The 27,851-nt window shown below is 41.2% G+C and overlaps 1 protein-coding gene across 3 annotated transcripts; it reads left to right on the forward strand.

The window, feature by feature from the left end:
* The first annotated feature begins 179 nt into the window (after positions 1–179).
* On the forward strand, positions 180–27,375 carry SAMTOR (S-adenosylmethionine sensor upstream of mTORC1). Of its 3 annotated transcripts, none has more exons than XM_070947574.1 (5): positions 180–339; positions 21,202–21,343; positions 23,301–23,465; positions 24,736–24,850; positions 25,295–27,375. In XM_070947574.1, exons 1-5 carry the CDS (start codon positions 207–209, stop codon positions 25,922–25,924), a joined length of 1,185 nt encoding a protein of 394 aa, XP_070803675.1. In that variant the 5' UTR covers positions 180–206; the 3' UTR covers positions 25,925–27,375. The 3 variants fall into 3 exon arrangements, with proteins under 3 accessions (XP_070803675.1, XP_070803677.1, XP_070803676.1); XM_070947576.1 differs by lacking the exon at positions 180–339 and adding an exon at positions 22,272–22,312 and having other exon boundaries at positions 21,251–21,343; XM_070947575.1 differs by lacking the exon at positions 180–339 and adding an exon at positions 22,272–22,312 and having other exon boundaries at positions 21,271–21,727.
* Positions 27,376–27,851: the final 476 nt, after the last annotated feature.

Here is a 27,851-nt window from a genome sequence, read left to right on the forward strand (position 1 = left end):
CCACTCTGAAATTTAGACTCAAAAAGGCAACAGTAGCAAAAGGCTTTCAGGCGTAAAGACTACACTTCCCAACAGGCAACCCAGATGATCACATGACCCTTCCTATTCGCAAACCTACACTGCCGGCTGTGTCATAGTGACCGCGGCCACCGCCCCCTTCTGGGGAAACGGAAGGAGAGAGGTTGCGAAGTACCAGTTCTAGCACCATGGAGGTTGAGTGCGGGACTCCTATCCTGTTTCTGCCTCAGCCCCGAGAACAAGAGCGGAAACTGCAGCAGGAGAAGCTCTCCGGGGTGGTGAAGAGCGTTCATCGGCGCCTGCGCAAGAAATACCGGGAAGGTAATAAGGTTCGGGTCTTAACTCGCCCCCTTCACTCCGCAGAGAGCGGATCTTCACCGCGGGATGAGAAAGAACGGAATTCAGGGCTGGGTTCGCCCTTTTGTCTTGGCTCCCGATGGCTTTGGAAGGGATTTGGGCCTGGGCACCGCCCACCTTTCTTTTCTCGGTCCTGGGACTGAAGGCTAGGCAAAGGAGGAGGACGGTGGGCCCTCAGTCTGCGGGGGAGGAAGGGGGCTGCGCTTCCTCTCGTGTAATGTGGAAAATTGTAAAAGAAAAACAACTCCATTAGCTTTGAAGGCAAGGAGGGCGATATAGTTGAGAATTTCCGATCAGAATTAAGCAGAAGGACTTCACATTTCAATGTTAAGTGATTTTCGTCCTATGAAGTGCCTTACTCTAAAGCACACGTTTCTTTTTTTTGTAAAGAGTGGTATTAACCGCAATTGGTGAACCTTTTAAAAAGAACTAATTGGCTAATTATAGTTGGAGGTTCTTTTATGGGTGGCAAAATCAGAGTGCTGGTACTCTTTCTGAAAAGAAATAATGATGCAAAAATCTCTGGAAAGAGATTTGCTCGGAATATAAAAACTTGATTCAAGAACATGTATATAAAATTATTGGGTTTCAAAAATACATGTATATAAAATTAGAGTTCAAGATAGGGGTTCAGATTTCATTATGACAATCCTCTTTGGTTATCTTAGCTGTCAATATTTATTTATTTATTTTATTTTATTTTATTTTATTATTTTATTTTATTATTTTATTTTATTTTATTATTTTATTTTATTTTATTATTTTATTTTATTTTATTTTATTTTATTATTTTATTTTATTTTATTTATTTAATTTTATTTAATTTTATTTATTTTATTTTATTATTTTATTTTATTTTATTTTATTATTTTATTTTATTTTATTTTATTTTATTTTATTTTATTATTTTATTTTATTTTATTTTATTTTATTTTATTTTATTTTATTATTTTATTTTATTTTATTTTATTTTATTTTATTTTATTTTATTATTTATATACCGCCCTTCTCCCGAAGGACTCAGGGCGGTGAACAGCCATAATAAAAACAATGTACAAAAATAGAATTTAAGAGCAGATTAAAATAATTAAATCATGGGCCGAATTTAAAACTCTCATTTTAAAACCAATTTTAAAACCCCATTAAGACCAAATTAAAATCATTTATCCCATCAGAGCGGTTTACTGGAATAACAGGATCTTCACTGCACGACGGAAGGCGCGGAGGTCCAGGATCCTTCGTATGTCTGGGGGTAATGCATTCCAGAGGGCAGGGTCCCCCACAGAGAAGGCTCTCACCCTGGGGGTCGCCAGTCTACATTGTTTGGCTGACGGAACCCTGAGGAGGCCCTCTCTGTGTGAGCATACCGGTCGGTGGGAGGCAATCGGTGGCAGAACGCGGTCTTGTAGATAGCCAGGTCCTAAGCCATGGAGCGCTTTAAAGATGGTAACCAACACCTTGAAGCGCACCCGGAAGACCACCGGGAGCCAGTGCAGCTCGCACAAGAGGGGTGTTACATGGGAGTGACGGGTCGCCCCCATTATTACTCGCGCGGCCGCATTCTGGACCAGTTGGAGCCTCCGGGTGCTTCTCAAGGGGAGCCTCATGTAGAGAGCGTTACAATAGTCCAGACGGTAAGTGACGAGGGTGTGAGTGACTGTGCGCAAGGCGTCCCGATCCAGAAAGGGGCGCAACTGGGAAATCAGGCGAACCTGATAAAAAGCCCCCCTGGCCACAGCCGTCATATGATCATCCAAAGACAGCCGTGAGTCCAGGAGGATGCCCAAGTTGCAAGCCCTCTCTGAGGGGGGTAAGATCTCATCCCCAATAGTCAGTGATGGTGTAAGCTGGCTATATCGGGACGCCGGGAACCACAGCCACTCAGTCTTGGAGGGGTTGAGTCTGAGCCTGTTCCTCCCCGTCCAGATCCGCACGGCCTCCAGACAACGGGTTATCACATCAAGAGCATCATTGGGGTGGCCTGGGGTTGAAATGTACAACTGTGTGTCATTGGCATACAGTTGACACTTCACCCCGAAGCCACGGATGATCTCGCCCAGCGGCTTCACATAAATGTTAAACAGAAGGGGTGAGAGAACATCCCTGCGGCACCCCACAAGTCAGGAACCTCGAGATCAACCTCTGCCCTCCCATCAACACAGACTGCGTACGGTCAGAGAGGAAGGAGGAGAACCACCATAAAACGGTGCCCCCCACTCCCAACCCCTCTAGCCGACGCAGCATGATACCATGATCGATGGTATCAAAAGCCGCTGAGAGGTCTAGGAGGACCAGAACAGAGGAGCAACCCCTGTCCCGAGCCCTCCAGAGATCATCAATCAATGCAATCAGTGCCGTTTCCGTGCTGTAACCCGCCCTGAAGCCTGACTGGCACGGATCTAGATAGACAGCTTCATCCAGGAATCAAGGAAGTTGCTCGCCACCACACTCTCGACAACCTTCAATAGAATTGAGAGTAACACCTATCCTGTAAATTTGACTAAAATTTGTTATAAAAAGAGCCCTTTATCCCAGAATTTTATGGAATAGTGGAATAAACTCTTTTGTACGGTTCAGTTTTATTCTTTATCTCAGAGTATTTGGGCCTGACCACTTGAAATAATAGTGATTTAACTGACAAATTAGGATAATCTTGAAAGCAAAACAAAAGAATAACACCTACTGTTCTCTTGAACAGATACTATAAAAATGAGGAAGTTTCTCATAGTTTCTAAAGTAGTCTTTAATAAAACTGTTCACCAATGGCCACCATAGTAAGAGGGCATATTTACTTTGTAGATGTGTTCAATTTTTTAAAAAAGACTATTGGTAGTCTCAAGGTTGAAGTACTGCATTTGCTTTTCATGGCACAGCCCTTGGAAATACTCTCAAACGGTCCAGGCCCAGACCAGGGAGGAGTCAAGCAAACACATACAGGAAACTCAGCAACTCAAGAATACAGGTTTTACTTCTCACTCATGGGCCGGAGCCTTGGTACACATTGAGTATAACACACAAAGCGATGCAAAGTCAGCTCTGGAAGCTCTCGCCTCCCAGCGTGTTTTATGGCTCAGGGCCACGCCCGCTGATCATCCAGCCACACCTGCTGGCCACCCAGCATCCAGCTGTCTGTGGCTGACACCCGGGTGCGGGCCTGAGGCCACCGGTAGAGTCCTGGACTGCAGGGATGGATGCACGGAAACGTGAACAACCGCAGGGCGAACAGCTGACAGGTGGTCACGTTGCTCTGGGCCTAGACATCTGGCAGTGCTGCAGTAGCCATGGTCTTCATGCTTCCTACTGCCGCTGCCAGATGGCTGGCCAGTGCTGCCTCAATGTGCCCCGCCGTCACCGCCACTGCCGAAGGACGCTCAGCTGACGAGTGGCCGGTCGGTGCTGTCCCAGCATGTGTCCCTGCAGCTCCTCTCACAACGCCCAACAGCGAAAGAAACGGCTTCGTGCCCTTCCCCCTACCCCCCAGGTATGGCGAGCCCCGGAGTGGGACTCAGCAAACACTTTGCAGATTGCCATTGGCTCAGAATGTGATACATAAGTGGGGAGCAGGGGTGGGTTCTAAATTTTTTTACTACCAGTTCTGTGGGTGTGGCTTATTTTGTGGGCATGGCTTGATGGTCATGTGACAATTCTTAAGGATTTAGCAGAGGTACTGGTCTACCAGGCTTTTAACTGCTTCCAGAGCTGTACCGGTTTACTCATTTATTTTTGCAGGCCCTGGTCTACCCATTTATTTTTGTAGGCACTGGTCTACTCATGTATTTTTGCAGGCACTGGTCTACACATTTATTTTTGCAGGCACCGGTCTACTCATGTATTTTTGCAGGCACCGGTCTACTCATGTATTTTTGCAGGCACCAGTCTACTCATCTGTTTTTGGAGGTCTACCACCAAACTGCCTTTTACCACTTATCAGCTGTAGGGCAGCCCTTTGAAGCCCCGTGGCAAGAGTTTAAACAGTTTTTTTCCTTATAGCCCATCAGCTGGGACTCAGGAGGCAGCAATAGATTGGGGGTGGGGCCAAATAAAAGGTAAGAATAACGTGGGGGGGCGGGGGGCAGAACCGGTTCGGTGATGTCATATCGTCACCGCTACTGGGTCGGTGGAACCAGGCCAAACTGGGAGGAACTGGTGGGGAGGAACTTCAACAATTGCACTGGTTAGCAGTTGCTTTTTGAGCCCAATTTAAGGTACGTATTAGAACAGCCTGTGATTTCTGCTACAGATTCTAGGGTTATATTATGGATTAATTGTCATTGAATAAGGCTGGCCTTAATGTTTAGGAGCCAATTTAAAACTACTATTTTAGTCAGATTTTGAGGAATTTTTATATTGATATTTTAAATTTTGTTGTTAGTTGCGAAGTCGTATCCGACCCATTGCGACCCCATGGACAACGTTCCTCCAGGCTTTCCTGTCCTACCATCCTCTGGAGTCCATTTAAGCTCACGCCTACTGCTTCAGTGACTCCATCCAGCCACCTCGTGCTCTGTTGTCCCATTCTTCTTTTGCTTTCAATCTTTCCCAGCATTAGACTCTTCTCTAGTGAGTCCTTCCTTCTCATTAGGTGGCCAAAGTATTTGAGTTTCAGGTTCAGGATCTGGCCTTCTAAATAGCAGTCAGGGTTGATCTCTAGGACTGACCGGTTTGATCACCTTGCAGTGCAAGGGACTCACAGGAGTCTTCTCCAGCACCATAGTTCAAAGGGCTCAATTCTTTGGCGCTCAGCCTTTCTTATGGTCCAACTTTCATAGCCATACATTGTAACTGGGAAAACCATAGCCTTGACTATATGCACTTTTGTAGCTTTAATTAATTAATTTGACTAAACAAATGCTTAGAGTCAATAGGGTTGGCAACAAGTACATGATTACATCAAATCATGTTGCGTCCCTTTCTGGATCGGGACGCCTTGCGCACGGTCACTCATGCCCTAGTTACCTCCCGTATGGACTACTGTAATGCTCTCTACATGGGGCTCCCCTTGAAAAGCACCTGGAGGCTCCAACTGGTCCAGAATGTAGCCGCGCGGGTGATTATGGGCGCAGCTCGTTACGCCCATGTAACACCTCTCCTACGCGAGCTGCACTGGCTCCCGGTCTTCCGGGTGCGATTCAAGGTGTTAGTTATCACCTTTAAAGCGCTCCATGGCTTAGGACCTGGGTACCTACGAGACCGTCTTTTGCCACCAATAGCCTCCCACTGACCAGTTCGTTCTCACAGGGAGGGACTACTCAGGGTACCGTCAGTCAAATTATGCCGACTGGCGACTCCCAGGGGGAGGGCCTTCTCTGTGAGGGCTCCAACCCTTTGGAATGAACTGCCCCCGGAGATACGGAATATCCCTGATCTCCGTGCTTTCCGCCGTGCCCTCAAGACCCTGATGTTCCAACAGGCGGGGCTAAACATATGAACATGTGAATGAATTTTTTAAATGTTATCTAATTCTGGGTTTTATTTAATTGACCAAACTAAGTAATAATTTTAATTAGCAATTTTATGATGTTTGTGTGTCTATATTTTTCTTGACTGTACACCGCTTTGAGTCCTATGGGAGAAAGTCGGTATAAAAATATAATAAATAAATAAATAAATAAATAAATAAATATCACTCACATTTTAAGAAACCTTTAGAAACAATCATAGCCAGTGTATTTGCAGTGATAGGACTCTTTGTCAGGATGAAGATCAGCTAAATCTTTTTTTTTTTCTAAATTTTTTTTATTTTTTCCAACATAAACATAAAAAAATTTTTTTCTCAAAAATGAAGTCTTGGTCCGGTCACAGATGGCTATACTAGTTTAACAAATGAAAACAGATAATTTTAACATAAATTCCAACATCTTAATTTAAATCTTTCTATTATCTCATCATACATCTTAATCTACTAAAACAAAGCTCAACGCCGGTTTGGCATTGTGGCGATGCAGTCAGGGAAATAGCGGGGCTCTAATGAGCCCCGCAAAAACCCTGACTGGCAAACTGCCACTGACAAGTCTGCAGACCTACCCTGCCCTGAAGGTACAGGGGAAAGAGAGGGACCCCTTGGGCGACAGAGAGGAACAGGCAAGTTCCTCAGAGGCCGGAGGCAACCCTCTAAGTCAGCGGCGGGGGACGACAGCCATGGCGGCTGCCTCGAGACTGCGACAAATCGGGACAAGCAATGTGCAGGAGGAAGGAAGAAAGGATGATGTGCTTTGGAGCCGGGTGAGTGACACCAACCCAGGCGAGAAACAATGTGTGAATAAGGATATTTACAAATAAGACCCCCAGCCTTACCTAACGGCTGAAGATCTGAGGGGCTTGAAGATTTTGTAAAATAAGGAAAGGAATTGAAGACCCTTTAAGAATTTTACTTTAACATTGATAGATTGGCTAAATAATAGAATAAAAAGAGGATAAGGTTAGCGTAGCTTTTATTTCTTATTTGTATATTTGGACTGAAAAGAATGTATTGTGTAAGGTTCTCACCACGATCTATATGTTGTTATATATTTTGTTTGTAACGAAATAAATAAAAATTTAAAAAAAATTGATAGATTTAGAATGAATTGCTTATTAACCAAATAGAGTTGGATATTCAAATTTTCTTGTTAAAACTGAAATGGATTTGACTTTTGGAAAAGAGAAAAGCGATAATTAAGGATTTGTCATCTTTAAAAGCCAGACAAAGAGATTAAACAGATTGCTACATAAATGTTTCAAAATGGCGTTTGAAGCTGTGACTAAGTGAAAGTGTTGATTGCGGAAACTTGTTTTTTTTGCTGAAAAGAACCTATTTGACTCGTTACATATTGTGCATTACTTTGAAAAGAACTATGGTTTTTTGAACTTTAGAGATTCCTATTCTGTCTTCTAATGGCTCTATAAAGAAAGAAGAAACACAATGACTAATAAACTTTTAACTAACTGGCGCAGCAACAAAAGCTTGGCGCAGGAACGGAAGTGGAGAAGCTGATGGATTTTACTGGAAACAGATTCTACAATAGAATTAAAAAGGATATGCAGAGTTATAAGCATGGAAGTATTGACTTTGAATTGAAATGCTTATGGACAGATAAGGAAATGAAGAAGCAAAATAGATAAACTAGATAGCAATGTTTGAACGCTTAATTGTTTAAATGGTTCAAGGTTTAAGTGAGCTTTAAATAAAAACAAGTGCTTATGGTAAAATAAAGATAGAAAATTAAAAATAAAAGATAATTAAAATAGGAGTGGGAAGTTAAGGTGACTAAAAGTGATATTTTCATAAAAGCATAATTAGATGTAACATATTTTAGTTTTAAATTGATAAAGTGGATGATAATTATGATTAATTGTTAATGATTATAGATGATATACTAAGGTACACAGATGGAAGTCATAATTGAGATTGAATTTAACACATGTTGGAAATGATTAATATTAAGAAATAGATGGGGATACACCCAGGAAGAGTATAGTTGGAAACAGTGGATTAATAGACAACATATTGAAGAAGAAATTTTTAAAATAAATTAGCAGAATAGTAGTTGGAGTTAAGGAGGAGAATAAGCTGAAAACTCAGCCAAAATAATGTAATGCTGGAAAACAGCCAAATAATAGGTGGAGTTATGGAGAATGCTGTTAATCAGCCAAAATAAAGCATGCTGGAAATCAGCCAAAACAATGGAAAATGCTGGTAATCAGCCAAATAATAGTTGGAGTTATGGAGGAGATTATGCTGAAAACTCAGCTAAAATAAGTAATGCTGGAAATCAGCCAAATAATAGGTGGAGCTATGGAGGAGAATGCTGGAAATCAGCCCAAATAAAGCATGCTGGTAATCACCAGAATAAGAGAAAATGCTGTAAATCAGCCAAATAATAGTTGGAGTTATGGAGGAGGATATGCTGAAAACTCAGCCAAAATATGTTATGCTGGAAGATCAGCTAAATCTTTTAAGTTACCTGAAAAACTAATTATTAGATAACTTACTGGTATTTATTTTAGCTGATTTCCTAGATGAGGTTTATTCAGTTGTATCTGAAAAATAATCCCACAATCTATATAAATAAAAATGTAAATGTTCGTTTGTTCAAAATCGTAAATCTCCAAAAGTTCTTCACCAATTGCTTTGAAATTTTGACACAATGTTGCATTCGAATACGCGTGTGTTTTTATATACCTACAAGCATGGGAGGTGTAGTCTCCGGTCCTCTGGAAGGCCCCACTTTGAAATGAAAGCCTGTCAGGAATCTTCTCCCTGCTTTTCAGGACTCCATGTCTGGCTTTTCCCCTGAGATAACAGCAAGGGGTCATGGGAAATGTATTTCCTCTGGGCGTCGCAAAGGCTGCTATGGGCCGAACGCTCTACGCTGGCCTACAAATCCCAGGATGCCTTCAGGAAACGGATGGGCGGTTAAAAGGATAATCCACATGGCGTGGCGTTTACAACAGCCGTTAGGGCGGTGCTGTTTCCCCTCCTTCGGGTCTTTTCCTTTTTTTAGGGACCGCCGGAAACGGCTTCTAGAGAGGCATGGAGTTGTCGTCTCCCATAATCCTGTTTCTCCTCACAGACCAGGCTGGGGGTGAAGAAGTTTGGGGGGGGGAGATAAAAAAAAATTAAACCCCAACACATATCCTTACCTCACGGAACTATAACCAACGAGAGGAGCCGTTCCATTCCCTTCCCCTCTATGGTTTTGAGGGGGGGCGGTGGAAGTGAAGGGACGGCGGAAGAGCCCGACACGTCACTGGGCCCTGCCTTTTCCAGTCTGTGCGGCTGCCATTTTGTTCGTGAGGGAAAGAGAGAAGGAGGAAGCCGTTGTGAGGAGGAGGAGCACCCGCATCTTTTCCCCGCCGCTGTCGGGAGTGTTGCCGCGGGCCCTCGGTCGGGCCCCCCACCCCTCCCCAGCCCCTATTCTTTCTGCCTCTCTTGCCGTGGGGGTGGGGGAAGAGAGAGGAGCACCCCGCCAGCCAGCCATGCCCTCCTCGCCGCTCCAGGTGGCTGTGGTTTGCTCCAGTAACCAAAACCGCAGCATGGAGGCCCACAATATCCTCAGGTAATGCCAGGCCTGCCTGTCTGCCTTTCGACAACCACTCACCGGCGGGGGTTTGAATTGGGCAGGGAAGAGCCCCCCGATTGTCATCACTGGCTTCCTCCATAAAAACATGGCGCCATTTAAAACATTGGGGTGAGGGGGGGATTCCTTTCTCCCTCGGGTCAGCAGGAGGAGGAATTTATCTCATTGGGTTTTTATTTTTATTTATATAGACTAGCTGTACCTGGCCATGCGTTGCTGTGGCTCAGTCTTGTGGCTATACAATATTTTTTGACCAAGTGCCAATAATTTCCCTCTGTAGCTCAGGTCACGTCTACTTTGCCTCCGTCCCACCAGTCTTTTCACTTGGTCGATTGTATTCAGACCTGAGTTGCCTTTCTCTATGTTTCTTTTTGGACTTTAACGTTGTAGCACCCCAATGGCAGGCGCGAGTCGGGTCTTTTCCCCTCAGCGCTGCCACTGCCAAACCCACAAGCAAAATGGCGGGAAATGTCAACCGCCGCAAAGCATCCTCCCGACTAACGGAGTATGCCGTACCTTTGGCAGAGACCCTGATGCCACCTGTGGTGCGGAGAGCTGCGAAGGTGAAGGCGGTTATACCGGCAAGCTGGGAAACCAGCAAACTATCCTCGGAGGCTTCCAAAGACAAACCTCCGGAGCCCCAGGAACGCAAACTCACCGACGGCAGCCCGGCCAGAGGCCTCCGCCAATCCCACGATGCACAGCTGTCCCAATACAAGCACCAAGTAGGTAAAAGTCCAAGAAAGCAAATGATAAGCGACGTTAAAGTCCAAAAAGAAATGTAGAGAAAGGCAACTCAGGTCTGAATCCAATCGACCGAGTGAAAAGACTGGTGGGACGGAGGCAAAGTCGGCATGACCTGAGCTACAGAGGGAAATTATTGGCACTCGGTCAAAAACTATTTTAGACCCACAAGACTGGGCCACAGCAACGTGTGGCCGGGTACAGCTAATTTAAAATATATTGGCCTTGTGGTTTTAGTCTTAATTTATTATCTCCTGTCATTGTTTTATACTGTTTGTTTCTTACATGTTTTAAAAGAGAAAAGATAATATTGGGGTGGACATGATTTGTACTTGTTATTATACTATTATTTATTTATTTATTTATTTATTTCAATTTGTATACCGCCCTTCTCCTAGTGGACTCAGGGCGGTGAACAGCCAGAACTAAAACACATGCCAATACAAAATTTAAAATTGTTAAAAGAATTACATAACTGGCCCAATTTAAAACAATTCAATTAAAACCCAATGACAATTTAAAACTAAAAAACTAAAAAAGACTAAAAAGAGGGGGGGGGTTCACGCCAGCCCTGCTTGATGGAAAAGAAAAGTTTTCAGGGCACGGCGAAAGACCCGGAGATCCAATATCCTTCGGATCTCCGGGGGCAAATCGTTCCAGAGGGCAGGAGCTGCCACAGAGAAGGCCCTCCCCCTGGGGGTCGCCAGCGACATTGGCCTGGCTGACGGCACCCTGAGGAGTCCCTCTCTGTGGGCGCGTACTGGTCGGTGGCAGGCTATCAGTGGCAGAAGGCGGTCCTGCAAATACCCAGGTCCTAGTTGTAAATCTGCTAGGTTGATTATTAATGTAGAGGCTTTTACATGGTTACTCAAAACTAAACATTTAATTCAGTAGGCATAATCCAAAATGAGTTTACAATTAGATAATTGATCTATCTATAGGCACAAATAGAACATGTTTAAGCTTAAATTATATGTAATATAAAAATCCTGAGTCCTTCTGGAGAAGGGTGGCATATTTTTTATTTTATTTTTATTTTGAATTTGTATACCGCCCTTCTCCCTGAGGACTCAGGGCGGTGAACAGCCAAGTAAAAACATCAAGTACAAATATTAAAATACAGTTAAAATATACATATATAAATTTGGCCCCATTAATTAAAAACAATAAACAAAACACTTAAAAACACTTAAAAAATTAGGCCAGCCCGGCTTGCTGGAAAAGGAAGGTTTTAAGGGCACGGCGGAAGGCACCGAGGTCTTGGATTCTCCTTATCTCTGGAGGCAATTGATTCCAGAGGGTAGGTGCCCCCACAGAGAAGGCCCTCCCCCTGGGGGTCACCAGCCTGCACTGTTTGGCTGATGGCACCCCGAGGAGGCCCTCTCTGTGGGAGCGCACAGGTCGATGGGAGATCGTCGGTGGCAGCAGGTGGTCTCGAAGATAGCTAGGCCCTATGCCATGGAGCGCTTTAAAGGTGATAACCAACACCTTGAAGCGCACCCGGAAGACCACTGGGAGCCAGTGCAGCTTGCGCAGGAGCGGTGTTACATGGGAGCGCCAGGCTGCTCCCATCACTACCCGCGCTGCTGCATTCTGGACCAGTTGGAGCCTCCGGGTACTCCTCAAGGGGAACCCCATGTAGAGAGCGTTGCAGTAGTCAAGACGAGAGGTGACGAGGGCATGAGTGACTGTGCACAGGGAATCCCGATCAAGAAAGGGCCGCAACTGGCGGATCAGGCGAACCTGACAAAAGGTCCCCCTGGTTACAGCCGTCAGATGTTCCTCCAAGGACAGCTGCCTATCCAGGAGGACTCCCAGATTGCGAGCCCTCTCTGTGGGGGCCAACGACTCGCCCCCAATAGTCAGTGATGGAGTCAACTGACTATATCGGGATGCCGGGAGCCACAGCCACTCAGTCTTGGAAGGGTTGAGCCTGAGCCTGTTCCTCCCCATCCAGATCCGCACAGCCTCCAGGCACTGGGACATCACTTCAAGGGCATCGTTGGGGTGGCCTGGGGTGGAGATGTACAGCTGGGTGTCATCAGCGTACTGGTGGTATCTCACCCCAAAGCCACGGATGATCTCGCCCAGCGGCTTCACATAAATGTTGAACAGGAGGGGCGAGAGGACCAACCCCTGAGGCACTCCACATATAAGAGGCCTTGAGGTCGACCTCTGCCCCCCTGCCAACACGAACTGCGACCGGTCGGAGAGAAAGGAGGAGAACCACCGTAATACGGTGCCCCCCATCCCCAACTCTTCCAACCGGTGCAGCATGATACCATGGTCGATGGTATCAAAAGCCGCTGAGAGGTCTAACAGGACCAGAACAGAGGAACAACCCCTGTCCCGAGCCCTCCAGAGATCATCAACCAACGCGACCAATGCCATTTCCGTGCTGTGTCCAGGCCTGAAACCCGACTGGAACGGATCTAGATAGGATGTTTCCTCCAAGAATTGTGGAAACTGTCGCGCGACCACACTCTCAACAACCTTCGCCAGGAAGCGAAGTTTGGAGACAGGACGATAGTTGGCCAATATTGCCGGATCCAGGGACGGCTTCTTGAGGAGAGGCCTCACCACCGCTTCTTTCATATAAATACATTAATTAATTAATTAATTAAATAAATAAATAAATAAATAAATAAATAAATAAATGTTTTGAATGAGTAAACTAATTGTGTATGTAAATTTTACACCAAAGCATATAAAACAAAATTAAATACTGTATATAATTACCATTTAAGGCAAATTCTGAGGTGGCAAGCAGGCTCTGTTCTGGCAAACTAATCATTACTGAATATAGGGAGGAGAGGCTGAGGTGCCAAGCAGGCTGTCAGAAATCTCAAGTGTACAACACTCAGCTGGTCAGAGTCTATTCACCACTACAGTTCTGCTTGTATGCATGTAGCAAATCAGCTGGCCAGAACCCACTCACTGCCTGTCCACATACACTGACAATCAGCTTGTTACTGATTATCAGTGAGGAAAGGGAAATGTTCAGGGATGGGGGTGGGGGAAGAGAGAGACTTTGGCCAGTGGATACAAGAAGGCTTTAAGTACTCCCTTTAGTGAATTTCCAGAGTTATTCAAAGGAAAACATAATGGGTAATACTTACACCACCCTAAGATTTATTTAATCTTGACCAACTCTGGCTGTGGCAGTCCTAAAGTAAGCGGGCGCATGGGGCCGCTTAACCTCACCCCTGCCCTAGCTTGATTTTTATGCCTGCGTCTTGCCCCACCTTGTACAACCAGACAGTGGGTGGGGCTTAACTAGGGCTTATTTTGTGGGTTAGGGCTTATATTGGTGTTCATGGGAAAATTTTAAAAAGCTCCCTGCCATTTCTATCCAGTAATTCTACAATTATGTAAATTTTGGATATACTTATTTTAGGACCACATCTTTGGAAGTAGAGGTTATACAATTTTATAGAATATTTTTCTTAGATATTTGCTATAAAGTCCACCCTGTTATATATAGTCTGTTCTAAGCCTCTCTGATATTTATTACTGATCCTGAGATTCTAATGCAGGGCTACCATATCGGGGCTGCGACAACTGTGCTTTCTGTTGTCATCTAGCAGTCACCTGGACTTTTTGCAGATAAATCTGGGAGCCCGATGCTAATGCAAAAAAACATAAATCAAAAAGAAAAGTTCTCTCATCTTGTTTTTTGACAATACTTTTAGCTCTACAAGCCTGAGGCAGAACTGAGAATGGAAAATTTCAATTCATTATATAGTTCTGTAGCCTATTTAGTGACCTGAGGAGGTGAGTATAGCTTCTTAACTGCAGACATATTTACTTTGTAGATGTAGTCAATTTTTGAAAAAAGACTGTATTAGTTGTGTCAAGGCTGAAGTATTGCATTTACTTCTTAACATTTTCTTAACATTTAGGAGCCAATTTAAAGCCGCTATTTTAGTCAGATTTTGAGGAATTTGTATATTGATATTTTAAATAACTTTAATAGTCTTGTTTTAATTGCAAATTAAAACTAATTAGTTTTATAAAATGGAACATTTTAAAGTAGAAAACAAGTTCCATAGAATTGAAAATTTATTCTGGCCTACCTGCTTTTCTGGAATGTTCAATGTTATATAGTTTATCCTTGACAAAGGTTTTGTCCTGACACTGCCCTTTATGAAGTGGCTTTACATGCCCTCTCAGAGCCAAGGACAAGTTTTGGAAGCGACCTTGTAGGTCAGGAGTCCTCAAACTTTTTGAACGGGGGGCCACTGAGGGTCCCTCAGACTGTTGGGGGGCCAGACTGGCTAGGTGGGTGTGGCTGGGGCCCCCATGTGACTGGGTGGGCTTGGCTTGGTGGCCATGTGACTGGGCGTGGCTAGGTGGCCATGTGTCTGGGTGGATGTGGCTGGGTGGGCGCGGCCAATTTAGCAGTCCATTAAATAATACACACAAATGAAACTTTAATTTGTTTTCCTCCTGGGAGTGTTTTATTTGCTTTTGTTTGACTTTTCTTTTTAACAGAACATTTTTAAAGTTGTTTACGAGTCTAGTGGTCCACTTCAGAAAACTCAGTTTTGCAGCAATTCTTCTCAGCCCCAAGGAGGTTACAATCAACATTCATCCATCTCTCCCTCTCCCTCTCCCTCCCTCTCCTAGAAGAGCAAATGGGGGTGGGGAAGACAAACCTTGCTGAATCCCATTCCATTCCATTCGCTCTCTCCCTCCCATCTCTCTGTCAGAAAAGAGATGGCTACTACAAGAGCAAATGGGAGAGAGGAAGAGAAACTTAGCTCCATTCCGTTCCATTCCATTCGCTCTCTCCCTCCCATCTCTCTGTCAGGAAAGAAACGTCTCCTACAAGAGCAAATGGGGGTGGGGAAGAGAAACCTTGCTCCATTCCATTCTATTCAGTGGTGGGATTCAATTTTTTTAATAACTGGTTCTGTGGGCGTGGCTTAGTTGGGGTGTGTGGCTTGGTGGTCATGTGACCGGGTGAGCGTGTCTAACTGGTCATGTGACTGGGTGGGCGTGGCTATGTGCATAGGGACTACTCAGAAGGCTGAAAAAAGTTATTTCTGCCTGGTCCTCACACTTTTGACCAGTCCTCACACTTATGACCATCCTCATATTTATGCCCGTTGCAGCATTCTTAACAACCGTGTCACTCATTTCACAACTATTTCTCTTCACCACGGTGACAAGATAGGGCGCAAAATATGAGGACAGTCGTAAGTGCAAGGACTGGTCAAAAGTGCGAGGAACGGTCAAAAATCACTTTTTCAGCCCTCTGAGTAGTCCATATACACATAGGGACTACCCAGAGGGCTGAAAAAGTGATTTCTGACAAGTCCTTGCACTTTTGACCAGTCCTCGCACTTATGACCATCCTCACATTTATGCCCATTGCAGCATTCTTAACAACCATGTCACTCATTTCACAACTACTACTCTTCACCACGTTGACAAGATAGGGCGCAAAACATAAAATGTGAGGACAGTCGTAAGTTCGAGGACTGGTCAAAAGTGTGAGGACCAGTCAAAAATAACTTTTTCAGCCCTCTGAGTAGTCCATATGCACATAGGGATTACCCAGAGGGATGAAAAAAGTGATTTCTGAGAGGTCCTCGCACTTTTGACCGGTTATCATTTATGTCAATTGCAGCACTTAATTAAATAAAAATGACCTACTGGAGCGGTTGGAGGCAGTTCGAGGTGGGTGTTCAGGCTGGCTGCAGGGCAAGGTGATACAACCGGGGTAGGTAGGCCGCTGCTGCTCAGGTAGGAGGCGGGCACAGGCCTGCAGGGCTGGCTGCAGGGTGAAGCAATCGGATGGGGTAGGACAGGGGTCTGCAATTTTAAACACTCAATCTTAAACACATGTAAACACTTAAACACAACCTTAAACCTGGGTGGGCATTGCTAACACCATATCACTTACTCCCACCCAGGTTTTATGGCTCCTGTCAGGTGTGCTTCCTTCAAAGTCCAGGAAAGAATGAGCCAAACTCCATATTTTATAGAGTAATGTACTTTTACTGGATGATGAAATGAACGCAACCAAAGGAAAGCTGAAACTGAAGCAATAGGCGCAAAAGTTGCATATAGAAAGCATCCCCTCCCACTGTCCATCATCAATCACCCAATCCAAAGGTCTCCCAGAGGTCAGATGGAAACACGTCTGGCATGGTCATCATTCAGGAACGCGATGACGGTTGACCCGATAGCCACTTCGGTGGTTAGGTTTCGTTTCTTCAAAATCCACCAGCTTGCTTCCCTCCCCCGTTTCTTATGGCAGCCAAAGCAGAAAGTCGGAGGCTGACAGCTCCCAGTATTTTCTTTTAAACAGGTATCTCTGTGTGTCTCTCATCTCTTTCTTTCTCCCCGCCTCTCTTTCTCTCCTTCATCTCTCTCTCCATCTCTCTTTCTTCTCTCCCGCCCAGGCGGTGGCAGCGCACCTACCGCACCATCAAGTCACGATAGGTGGGCGTGGCCATTTTTTTTTTTTTACTTTTAAAAGCATTGTTTTCTACAACCTTAAGAGGCAGAGGCTTTTAGAAGCCTCTGCCAATCAGGCAACTCAGCTGGGCTGAGGTTTTTAAAGGCATTTTTTTTCCTACAACCTCTTCGGCAGAAAGGCCAGCTGTGCGAGGAGTAGGTGGGAGTGGTGGGGCGGGGGGAGCAGGGCAGGGGGTGGGGCTGAATCCCACCACTGTCTGGGCCGGATACATTGTGTTAGCAGGCCATAGGCGGGCTGTAGTTTGATTGCTCTCACTATCAGAAAATTTCTCCTTATTTCCAGATTGAATCTCTCCTTGTTCAGTTTCCATCCATTATTCCTTGTTTGGCCTTGAGGTGCTTTGGAAAATAGGTTGACCCCCTCCTCTCTATGGCAGTCCCTCAAATATTGGAACACTGCTATCATGTCTCCCCTGGTCCTTCTCTTCTTTTCATTAGACTAGCCATGCCCAGTTCCTGCAACCATTCCTCATACTGTATGTTTTAGTCTCCAGTCCCCTAATCATCCCGGATGCTCTTCTCTGCACTTTTTCTAGAGTCTCAACATCTTTTTTATAGTGTGGTGACCAAAACTGGATCCAGTATTCTAGATGTGGTCTTACTAAGGCTTTATAGAGTGGTATTAGTACCTCATTTGATCTTGATTGTATCCCTCTGTTAATATAATTTAGGATTGCACTAGCTTTTTTGGCTGCCGCTGCACACTGCTGGCTCATATTTAGCTGGTTGTCCACTAAGACTCCAAGATCCTTCTCACAGTTTCTGCTATTAAGCCTGGTTTCACCCAGTCTTTTGGTTTTTCCTGCCTAAGTGTAAGACTTTACTTTTCTCTACATTGAATTTCATTTTGTTAGATCGGGCCCAGTATTCAAGTCTGTCGAGATCCATCTAGATCTTGAGACTATATGGTGTTGGCTATTCCTGCCAGCTTAGTATCATCTGCAAATTTGGTAAGTTCCCCTTCTATTCCCTCATCTAAGTCGTTTATGAAGATATTGAAGAGTACTGGGCCTAAGATGTGGTACCCCACTGCTTACTTCCCTCCATGTAGACATAGTACCATTAAAGACTACTCGTTGAGTATGGTTTGTCAGCCAGTTACGAATCCATCTGATAGTGATGCTATCTATCCCATTTTTTTCTATCTTACCAAGCTTGTGGTCTACTTTGTTGAATGCCTTACTGAAGTCTAAGTATATTATGTCCACAGTATTTCACTGGTCTAGTAATTTAGTCACTTGTGTTGAAGAATGAAATAAGATTGATTTGGCATGATCTGTTTTTAACAAACCTGTGTTGACTTCTAATTATTACTTTACTTGTTTCTAGATGTTGGCAGATCTGTTTTTTTTTTTTTTAATTATCTTTTCCAGTATCTTCTCAGGTATTGATGTTAGGCTGATTGGTCTGTAGTTTCCTGGGTCTGTTTTTTTTCCCTTTTTTGAAGATGGGAACCACATCAGCTCTTTTTCAGTCCTCTTGTAGTTCCCCAGTGCGCCAGGATTTTTGAAAGATGTGATACAGTGGTTTTGAAATGACATCTGCCTGCTTCTTTAGAATTCTGGGATGTAATCCATCAGGTCCCAGTGATTTGTACTCATCGAGATCAGACAGGTGTTGTCTTACCTTTTTTTTTTTTTTTTTTTTTGCTTATTTTAACTTTTATTTCAAGTATGTCTTTTACAGTTATGTTTTTGGTAGGTTGGGCTATAGTTGTTCTGACCTAGGCTTCCTGATATAGTAAAAAGCACAGAATTAGTCCCAAAACCCCTTTTTTTAATTTTAACAGCTGTGAATTTCTTTCATTCACAGCACGTGCTGAATCACCAAGAGTTTATAAATAGTCCAACAGAAGTCTGCCACAATCCTTCGGATAAGGCTGGTAAACACCCACCTTTATCGACATGCTGCCAAAGACCTAATTGGCAATTATCTTGGCAAGGTCACATGGAAACAGTCAAAAACGGAGCTTCAAAGTACAAACCGACACCATCCACAACGTTGCTTCTTGCAAAGGCCCACGTGCCTTTGCTCTTCCTTTATGTCTTATTGGAGGGGCCAATCATCTCCAACCCTTACTCCTTTTGTTTTAACTGTTCTTGCCTTCTGGCAGCTCTGTGCATGCGCGCACTAGGAACAGGCTCCCCCTGTTCCTCTGCCTCTCTGACGTCTGACTCTGGAGGCTCTGGAGTCCGCACATAACTTCCAGATGGCCCTGGCCCCAACTCTGCCTCCGATGCAGAGCCCTTGTCCAAGCTTTCCCCAGACTCCAGGACTGGCCCATGTTCCTCCCCAGCCTCCTCGCTGTCTGACTCTTCTACCACAACAGACCACAACAATTGTTTCTTATTGCATGAAGACCAATGCAAAGAATGAGTTATGCAGCTCTGCTTTCTCTCTGTTGCCTGTTACTTCCTTGCTGGTTTCAACTCCCTCTATCACTTATTCTTTGTAAGAATTAAATCCAATATGGCTGTCCTTCTAGTTCCCTCCTCTACCTTTTGGACAACAAAGTTGTCAGCTAGGTTGATTAGAAATTATTTATTTTTTATTATAAATAGGAATTATATATTATTGATCATTTCTCTGCCATGATTACATCTTCAGAAAAGAATCCAGCACAACTTCCTTGGATAGTAGGTTGCTGTTCAAAGTTAGTCCTGAGGCAGATTCAGCATAGCATTTAGCAGTCTACTGTAACAAATTTTGAAGATAAAATCTGCTCTAAATTGGCCCACATAATTGCTGCACATAAATTAATGTGATCACGAACTAATTAATTTGTTATTGTGGCCAGATTGTTATTGTTAGGGAGGATAAATAAGCTTCCTTTTATCTAACAGTTTGCCCAGTATGACAACAAGATCTAGCAGTGACAGTCGAACATGGCTGTTTTTTAAAACTGTAGGGTCACAAGAATGACAATTATTGATTTCTATTTGGCTTCATTGTGCTTAGTGACAACCTCACAAGGTTTTTTTTTCTGCCTTCTAGTATTTCCATAAAGCCACTTTGGTGTGGTAGTTGAGTTATTTGGTATCAGTATTCTTATTTCCTCTTCCCATCTTAATCAGAGGAGATTGTGCTGGTCTAAAGACCAGGAAAGTGGGTGCAGCCAGGAAACTGAAGCTGAATTCATACGGAACACTATGAATAGATAGTTCGGAGGCCCAGGAATTAAGCTGCCTTTACTGCTTTTGCAGCACCAAGCCTAATTCAAGTTATTAATTGTCATCTACAATCAGCGGCCCCCCAACCTTTTTTTGGGCACCAGGGACTGCTTCTGTGGAGAATGGTTTTTCCACAAACCGGGATGGGTATGGTTTCCTGTGCTGCCTGGATCGTATGCGTGTGTGGATAGGGGTTCACTCACTTGCACATCCTGGTTCCTGACAGGCTGTGGACCAGGGGTTGGGACCCCTGCTTTAAATATTTGAGGAGTCAAATACTTTTTAAAAATTTCTCTCCTGATATCACCCAACTCCTGCATTAAAATCAAGTAGAGAGGCCCAATTTTTCTTTTCACTAAAGGATTCAATTCAGTGTGATGATAAGGGCCTTCGAGGTGGCAATTCCAAACTCTAAAACTTGTTCCTATATCTTCATACTGTTCTTTAATCAATAGCTGAAGACATGCCTATTTAGTTGGCTGTTTTTACTGAACAATTGCTTCAGCTTCTTAGATTTTTTTAATGAACTTTAATTTTTATGCTTAACTTTTTAAATAATGTCTTGTTTTATTCTTTTGAATGCTACATGAACCTCACTGGGGAAATAGATAAAAATCTAAACAATACTTCCTTTTAAGTGGACACCCTGTGTGTGCATGTGTGTGTGTGTGTATGATGATTTTTTCACACACTGTTCAGTGGAACCAGTTGCTTCGTGATGTTCCTCTTTTGTTAAAGTCAGCCAATTTTGGTTGGCTGCAGGTGAAGACCAAATAGAGCTGTGGCAGTCTACCATGTCAAGTTATTTGTGAATGCCTTGAAATGATAAGCTCCAGAGCTCAGGCCTGAGCAATGGTGCCTTAGTTGAGCCTGAGATTTTGCACCCTTGCTATACAATCTTCAGTGTCAATTGTGCTGCTGTGATGAGAAATTTCAAGAAATGGTGGTTGGCGCAATAGTTCATTGTGTTAATAATTTGGTATGTGCAGTTTGCCTGCTAAGACAAAAATCAAGTAAATGCTTTTGATTAGAGAATTACAAATCTTTTACCAAGCATGGAAAGGAAACTTGAAGGAATGACTTCTATTTTAAAAAATACTTCACTTCAGAAATCATGGCACAAAATGTTTCCTCATCACAGGGAATGAGCTTTTTATTGATGATGTCCTAATGGATATATTCATATCTTCAAGTAAGCCTGAGAAGGAGTATAATTGTATGGATCAGTTGTTTTATAACATCATAGTACACAGTGGGTTTTGTTAAGTAGAAAATATATAGGAATATACTGTAGCTTACCTGATTACTTTTACAGTGAAGTTTTAATAGCTGCTTTCATATTATGTGTGTGTATTTTTGTTTAGTGGGTGACTTTGATAAAATATGGCGTGAACATTGTGAGGATGAAGAAACTCTCTTTGAATATGCTGAGGCAATGAAAAACTTGGCAGATAATCACTGGGCTAAAACTTGTGAAGGAGAAGGTCGCATTGAATGGTGCTGCAGGTAAATATATAGTCAAAGAAAGAAAATGTTGTAGAATATTACAAATGTTTCTCAGGCTTTTTGGAAGATAGTGGGAGTACTATACATTTCCAGTTTTGAAAGATGTATTTTGCAGTCTTATGGAAAAGATGCTTGAAGAGCTCCAACTATCTACCTATACTCTTAACCTTTATTATTTCTAATCATTCTTCAGGGGATGGCTGAATGGGTCCAGAAGGTTATCAGTGTCTAAAAGAAAAAAAAAAGTAATGAAATAGAAATTTGTGAGACATTTTTGAGAAAAAAGTTCATTGGACCTAAACATTAATAGCAACTATCAACCAACTATGAATTTTCTGTTTTTAGCCTAAATATAGCAACCAAATGATGATAATCCAGTTCCAGGTATTCTTGAATAAAACATTATCTTTACCAGAAGTAAACTGTAAATGCCCACCACCAGTTTTTCAATTACATTGTCCCAATACATTGTCCTTACTTGAGAGTTGAAATTCTGAATATATGGAGAGTTTCAATCTGAAACAAATCTGATCAAAACTCTATAGTATGTATTAGATTTAAGTTCTGCTCAAAACAAAACTTAATATAAAGATCTATATTCAAAGAAAGATTGGGTGTTATGATGAAAGCCAGTTTGGTATGATTAAATCACCCAGCTAAAAAGTGGGAGACTTGAGTTCTAGTCTCACCTTAGCCACAAAAACCAGATGGGTGGCCTTGGGCCAGTCAGTCTTAGCCCAAATCACCCCCAATGTTGTGGGGAAAATAGGAGGAGAAAGATGTGTTGTATATATTCACCACCTTGAATTACTGTAAAAATAATAAAGTGATCTAAATAAATAAATAAAGTTGATTTTTTTGTAACCTTTTGGCTGCTTTAAATACCAATAACTATAATATCAATAACTATAATATCCTATTAACCCAGTTGTGTGGATTAGGACTGAAAGTCGAGAACAGACGTATCAGGTAAGACCAACGTCCATTTTATTTGCAAATTTGGTTTCAAAAGTAATTTGGAGCTTGTGCATTACCCTGTGGCACTGAATCTGTAATGTCCCACAGAATCCCATACACTATGCATTCATGCTTTCTAATATGTATATAAAGCCATAAGTGAACCTAGTTTATGAGCTCTGTGGCATAGACACAGGAATTTTGTAAAGGTAGTTTTCAATTTACAACCACAATCGGGACAAGAATTTCTGTTGCAAGCAAGGCAGTTAAGTGAGTTGCACCCAGTTTAGTTACCTTTTTTGGCACAGTTGTTAAGCAAATAACCGCAGTTGTTAAGTGATTCAATCAGTCTTTAAGGAAATCTGGCTTCTTCAATTGACTTTGTTGGAAGCTGGTTGGGAAAGTTGCAAATGGTGATCATATGACCCCAGGATGCTGCAATTATTGTAAATCATTGCTGGTTGCCAGGTACCTGAATTGTAATCATGTGACTATGGGAATGCTATGACAGTCATAAGTCCAAGGACTGGTTGTAAATCACTTTTTTCAGTGTCATAGTAATTTTGATCATTAATGTACGGTTGTAAGATGAGAACTACCTATAGTCTTTAACTTGCAATCATATTAAAGAACTGACAGTTTAATCATTGTTTTAAATTCCTAGATGATTTAAGAAATATACTGTAAGCGTTTTCTAGAAAGAGTAATTTGCTATAGAAAATAGTGCTGAAGATGCATAGGGAAGAAAAATAATGAAGAATAAAAGGGGGAAATAATGAGGTCCATGCAATTCTACAGTACTGCATGAGTCTCTGAAAGAATTGTACAATACTGAACAGTTTCTGCGTTTAGCTTAAATCTAATTGTTAATTTTATATGCATTTTGATGAAGTATAATTAACTTACACTATTGTAATTTGGAATAATTACAGTGTTTTAAATCATGGGTGTAATAGGCATGTTTGTTTTTTAAAAAGCTATTTGCCTTTCTTTCCTTAAGTGTATCCCGGGAATATTTTCATAATGGTGGAAAACGGAAAGCACTGGAAAAAGATGAGAAAAGAGCAGCTCTTGCTACTAAAAGCATTCAAACTATCACCATTCATGCAAGTTCAAAAATGGAAGTTTCTACTGATAATTCAATCCATAGTTCTGTAATGGATGAGTAAGTAATTGTGATGTGATTATGAATAGGAAGTTAATTTTTGTAATATACTTTCAATTTATTAACTTAGATAAATAACACTTTTGAGCACTACTGTGCTTAATACATTAGTTAATTGTGTGATCTTGATTTCCTGTTTAAACCAATGTGATTTAAATGCTTAGCTTTGGTTGGTTTATATCTTCTCATAAAGCATATACAACGTTCTTATACAACCAGTTACTCTTTCTTATTAGGAATAGGTTTTATGGTTCTCTAACAACAATAAAAATATTACCATTGTTAAACTAAAGGTTTCAGAGTTCATTGGGAAAAGCATGACAATTAAACTGTTACTAATAGATAAAGTACTTCTTTCATATAGCATGGCTATAATATATAGAATTAAAATATTCTGAAGTAAGCAGCCAATTTAGATGAAAAATATAGAATAGGCTTTTTTGTTAGAACCTGTATAATCATAATATGTATGTATGTAGCTAAGCAAAAGCTTCTTATATTAGAATTTCAAAAAAACAAATTTTCTTGTTACATACTGTGTTTCCCCAAAAATACAGCCTACTCAGAAAGTAAGTCCTAGCTTGATTTTTACACGTGCGCCCAATATAAGCCCTACCCCCCCAAAATAAGCCCTAATTAAGACCTCGCCCACTCCAGGGTGCACAGGTAAAAATTAAGCTAGGGTGAGGATGGGTGGTGGTGGACCTGCCCTACTACTTACCTTGCAGCCAGTTGCAGCCAGGCCTCGCGCACCTTGGCCCATTTCTTCTGCAGCCGGCAAGGCTTTCCTGAAGGCCTCTTTAACTGATAACAGAGCACCAGATCGATCCAGAGCTCTGTTATTGGCTAGAGAAGCCTTCAGGAAAGCCTTGCTGAAAAAGAGGCCGGGGGCAATGCGTGCAAGTGAGGTGAGTCAGTTGGCGACCCCCCAAAAATAAGATCTGGTGCCCTTTTTGGTGGAAAAAATATAAGACAGGGTCTTATTTTCGGGAAAACATGGTACATAGTTGCTAAATTGGGGGCCATGTTGCCAAATATGTATGTCATGAGCCAGAAGTTCACTGAATGTTCCATATCTTTCAAAATTTGTTTAAATAAAAACCCAGTTCAAACATTATCTTATTACCTAAAAGATCAAAAAGAAAAATATTTTATGTAAAACTTGCTCATTAATTCTGAAACTGCAACATATTTACTATTTTAAATAGAATTTCCATGATTAAGATTGTGGGGAATCTGAGGGAGATTTCAATTTTTTTCTTCCACTTAGATTGCTACATCCTTCAGGAAAGATAAGATTACTTGATGTTGGCAGCTGCTTTAATCCATTTTTGAAGTTTGAAGAGTTTTTGACTGTTGGTATTGATATTGTCCCAGCTGTTGAGGTATGAAATATTAACAATCCAAAACATAAAATGTATTATATATTCAATGAATGCTAATCTTACAATTCCCTTTGGATTAATATCTGCTAGTATAGTTTTTTAGGTTGAAAATGAATATATTAATAAATAGTTAAGTCCAAAGTATGGACACATGACTGAAAACTTCAGCTTTACTAGTGTATATCTAAAGCCATTGCTTAAGTTATAGTGTGGTTAAAACTTGAGTACTTAGTGATGTGCCATATAGTTGGATTTAATTACACACATACATTACCTGAAACCAATGCATGCTACTTGCTTAACTTAAAAAATATTATACCCAGATAAAAATGTAATTAATTGATCAATGAAAAATTCTATTACTGATTTTAAGAATTATTTAACTGAGTTATCTTATTTACTTGTATACCAAGTATATCATTGCATCTATATTTCTTCCCTCAGAGTGTCTACAAATGTGACTTTTTAAACCTTCAGATTCATCAACCTCTTCAACTTGCACAGGATGCCATTGATGCTTTTTTGAAACAGTTGAAGAATCCTATTGATTCCCTGCCCGGAGAACTATTTCATGTTGTGGTCTTTTCCCTCCTCCTTTCTTATTTCCCTTCACCCTATCAGCGATGGATATGTTGTAAAAAGGCCCATGAACTACTTGTATTAAATGGATTGCTCCTTATTATCACTCCTGACTCTTCCCATCAGAATCGCCATGCTATGATGATGAAAAGCTGGAAAATTGCTATAGAATCTTTAGGGTTTAAGCGTTTCAAATACTCTAAGTTTTCTCATATGCATTTGATGGCCTTTAGGAAAATCTCACTCAAAACAACAAGTGACTTAGTGAGCAGGAACTACCCAGGGATGCTATATATTCCCCAGGATTTTAACACTGTGGAAGAAGAGGAATTTTCTAATAATTCCTGCTATATCCGATCAGATGTTGAAGATGAACAACTGGCCTGTAGTTTCATGGAACTTCCAGATGCTCCTTATGATTCAGACTCTGGAGAAAGCCAGACTAGCTCAATACCCTTCTATGAACTAGAAGATCCTATATTGCTTCTAAGTTAATGTAACAATTAAAATCTGCTTCAGAGTCCAAATTCCCTTGCCCGTAAAACTAATTTTGCTAAATTGCCATCTATTCTGCACATGAAGTGTTTACAAAAAGGAACTGCTAAAGTTTTTGAAAACTATTGCTATTTTTTGTACTTATAAATTTTAAAATGTATTCTTGTATTGAAAAATTAACATGTGTTTTATGCAGAATGGCTCATGCCATAGCATGAACAGAGTTTACTTAGTAATATTCTAGAAAGTTACCATTCTACCATTCCTTTCCAGTGCGGTGAACTGTGATTATGCATTCTATGCTGATGTGCCCTGGTTTGATACTTTTAATGCTTTTGACTGAGATTCGTGATAGTATTTCTCAGAGGTTTGCACAAAATAGATGATATGCACTATTAAATGTCTAAAAGATATGTTTAGAAAGCTTTGTTAGCCTTGAACTTGAACAAAAGTTTTGTTTGAGTTAATGTTGATCTGGTGAGTGAAAATAACTCCAAAATGACTTCACTTAAGTTGTATTTGCAACTGAAGCACTTTCACAAAATACAGATTTTGTTACCTGTTCAAATTCAGTGAATAATATATAATACACCTAAGCATAAACAGGGTTTTTTTAGTTATCACACAACTTGTTTATTCATGCAATTGTTTCAATTTCACGGCTTTACCAAATGTTTTTAATCAAACTAATATATTTATCCTAAACATATATAAACATTTTAAGGAATAGGAGAAAATAGAAGATTGTTGCTTAATTCTCTGTCTAGATGCCAGGTTAGATAGCTAATCTTTATATAAAGATATGAAGTTCAAAATTAAGATTAATTTCATTCATTCTAGTTAAAAATGAATGATAATAGATTTTGTTTTTAAGAACAACCCCAACATTTCCGTTCTTAACTGGCTCAGAAAGTTACATTCAAATATCTAAAGATCGCTTCCTGACTTAGTAACTGATTAAATAATTTATGTTTGCAAAACTGAATGAGAATGTAGCCAGTATAATTTAAAATAAACAAAAGAAAAATGTAAAAATCAAAATAGTTTTACAGTTTCAAAAATGATATTAATATTAACTATTCATTTCAGGAATACCACTGCTTAGTTTGAAAGGAAAGTGTTTATTTCTGAAATGTATTTTTTTAAAAAAATTAAAATGCTTTATCACTAACTTTCTTGCACTAAAGTTTCACAACTGACTTTTAGATTTGCTTTTTGCCTTGTGTGTTGAGTAATTCATGGTATAGACCTTATATGTTAAACCTTATTTAAATGCATTCACTGGTGAGACATGAACTAAATAAAAGACCGCAATTTTTAGCTCCGAATCAGATTAGCAAATCATTTACCCCAGAGATAAAGCAAAAGTAGGGTGTGGATGAACTATATATATATATATATATATATATATATATATATATATATATATATATATATATATAGAGAGAGAGAGAGAGAGAGAGAGAGAGAGAGAGAGAGAGAGCGCTTGCAGCCAACATGCTACATCTAAGCAACTTTTTAAATGGCCTTTGAATAAAAGTATATGCTAGCCAAACAAAAGTTGCCTACTTATAGTTAAAAGTTTATTTTAACTAGAATTTAAAAGTTTTCTCCTTTTATATTGTTGGACTAGTTTGAAATATGTTAGCTTTATCCCTCTTCCCATAATAGTGTTTCCTGTTTACGTATCTAGAATATGCATGATGTACTGTTTAATTAGCAAAAAGTTCTCAAAACTGCATAGTATGAATGTTGTGTATATGTATGTGGTAATGTCATTGTTTCCAACTCATTCTGATGCCTAATCCAGTTCAAGATATATGTAGATGAAATAGCTTCAAGTTTGAAGGGTAGATATTGGCCAGTAATACCTGATGACTTTGTGAAAAGTATGATGTTTTTCCTGAATGTTTGTGGATATTGGTGA

The sequence above is a fragment of the Pituophis catenifer genome, unplaced genomic scaffold, assembly GCF_029215685.1.
Source record: "Pituophis catenifer annectens isolate HBS135680 unplaced genomic scaffold, rPitCat1.0.hap2 SCAF_7, whole genome shotgun sequence".
In the NCBI taxonomy this organism is placed as follows: Eukaryota; Metazoa; Chordata; class Lepidosauria; order Squamata; family Colubridae; genus Pituophis; species Pituophis catenifer.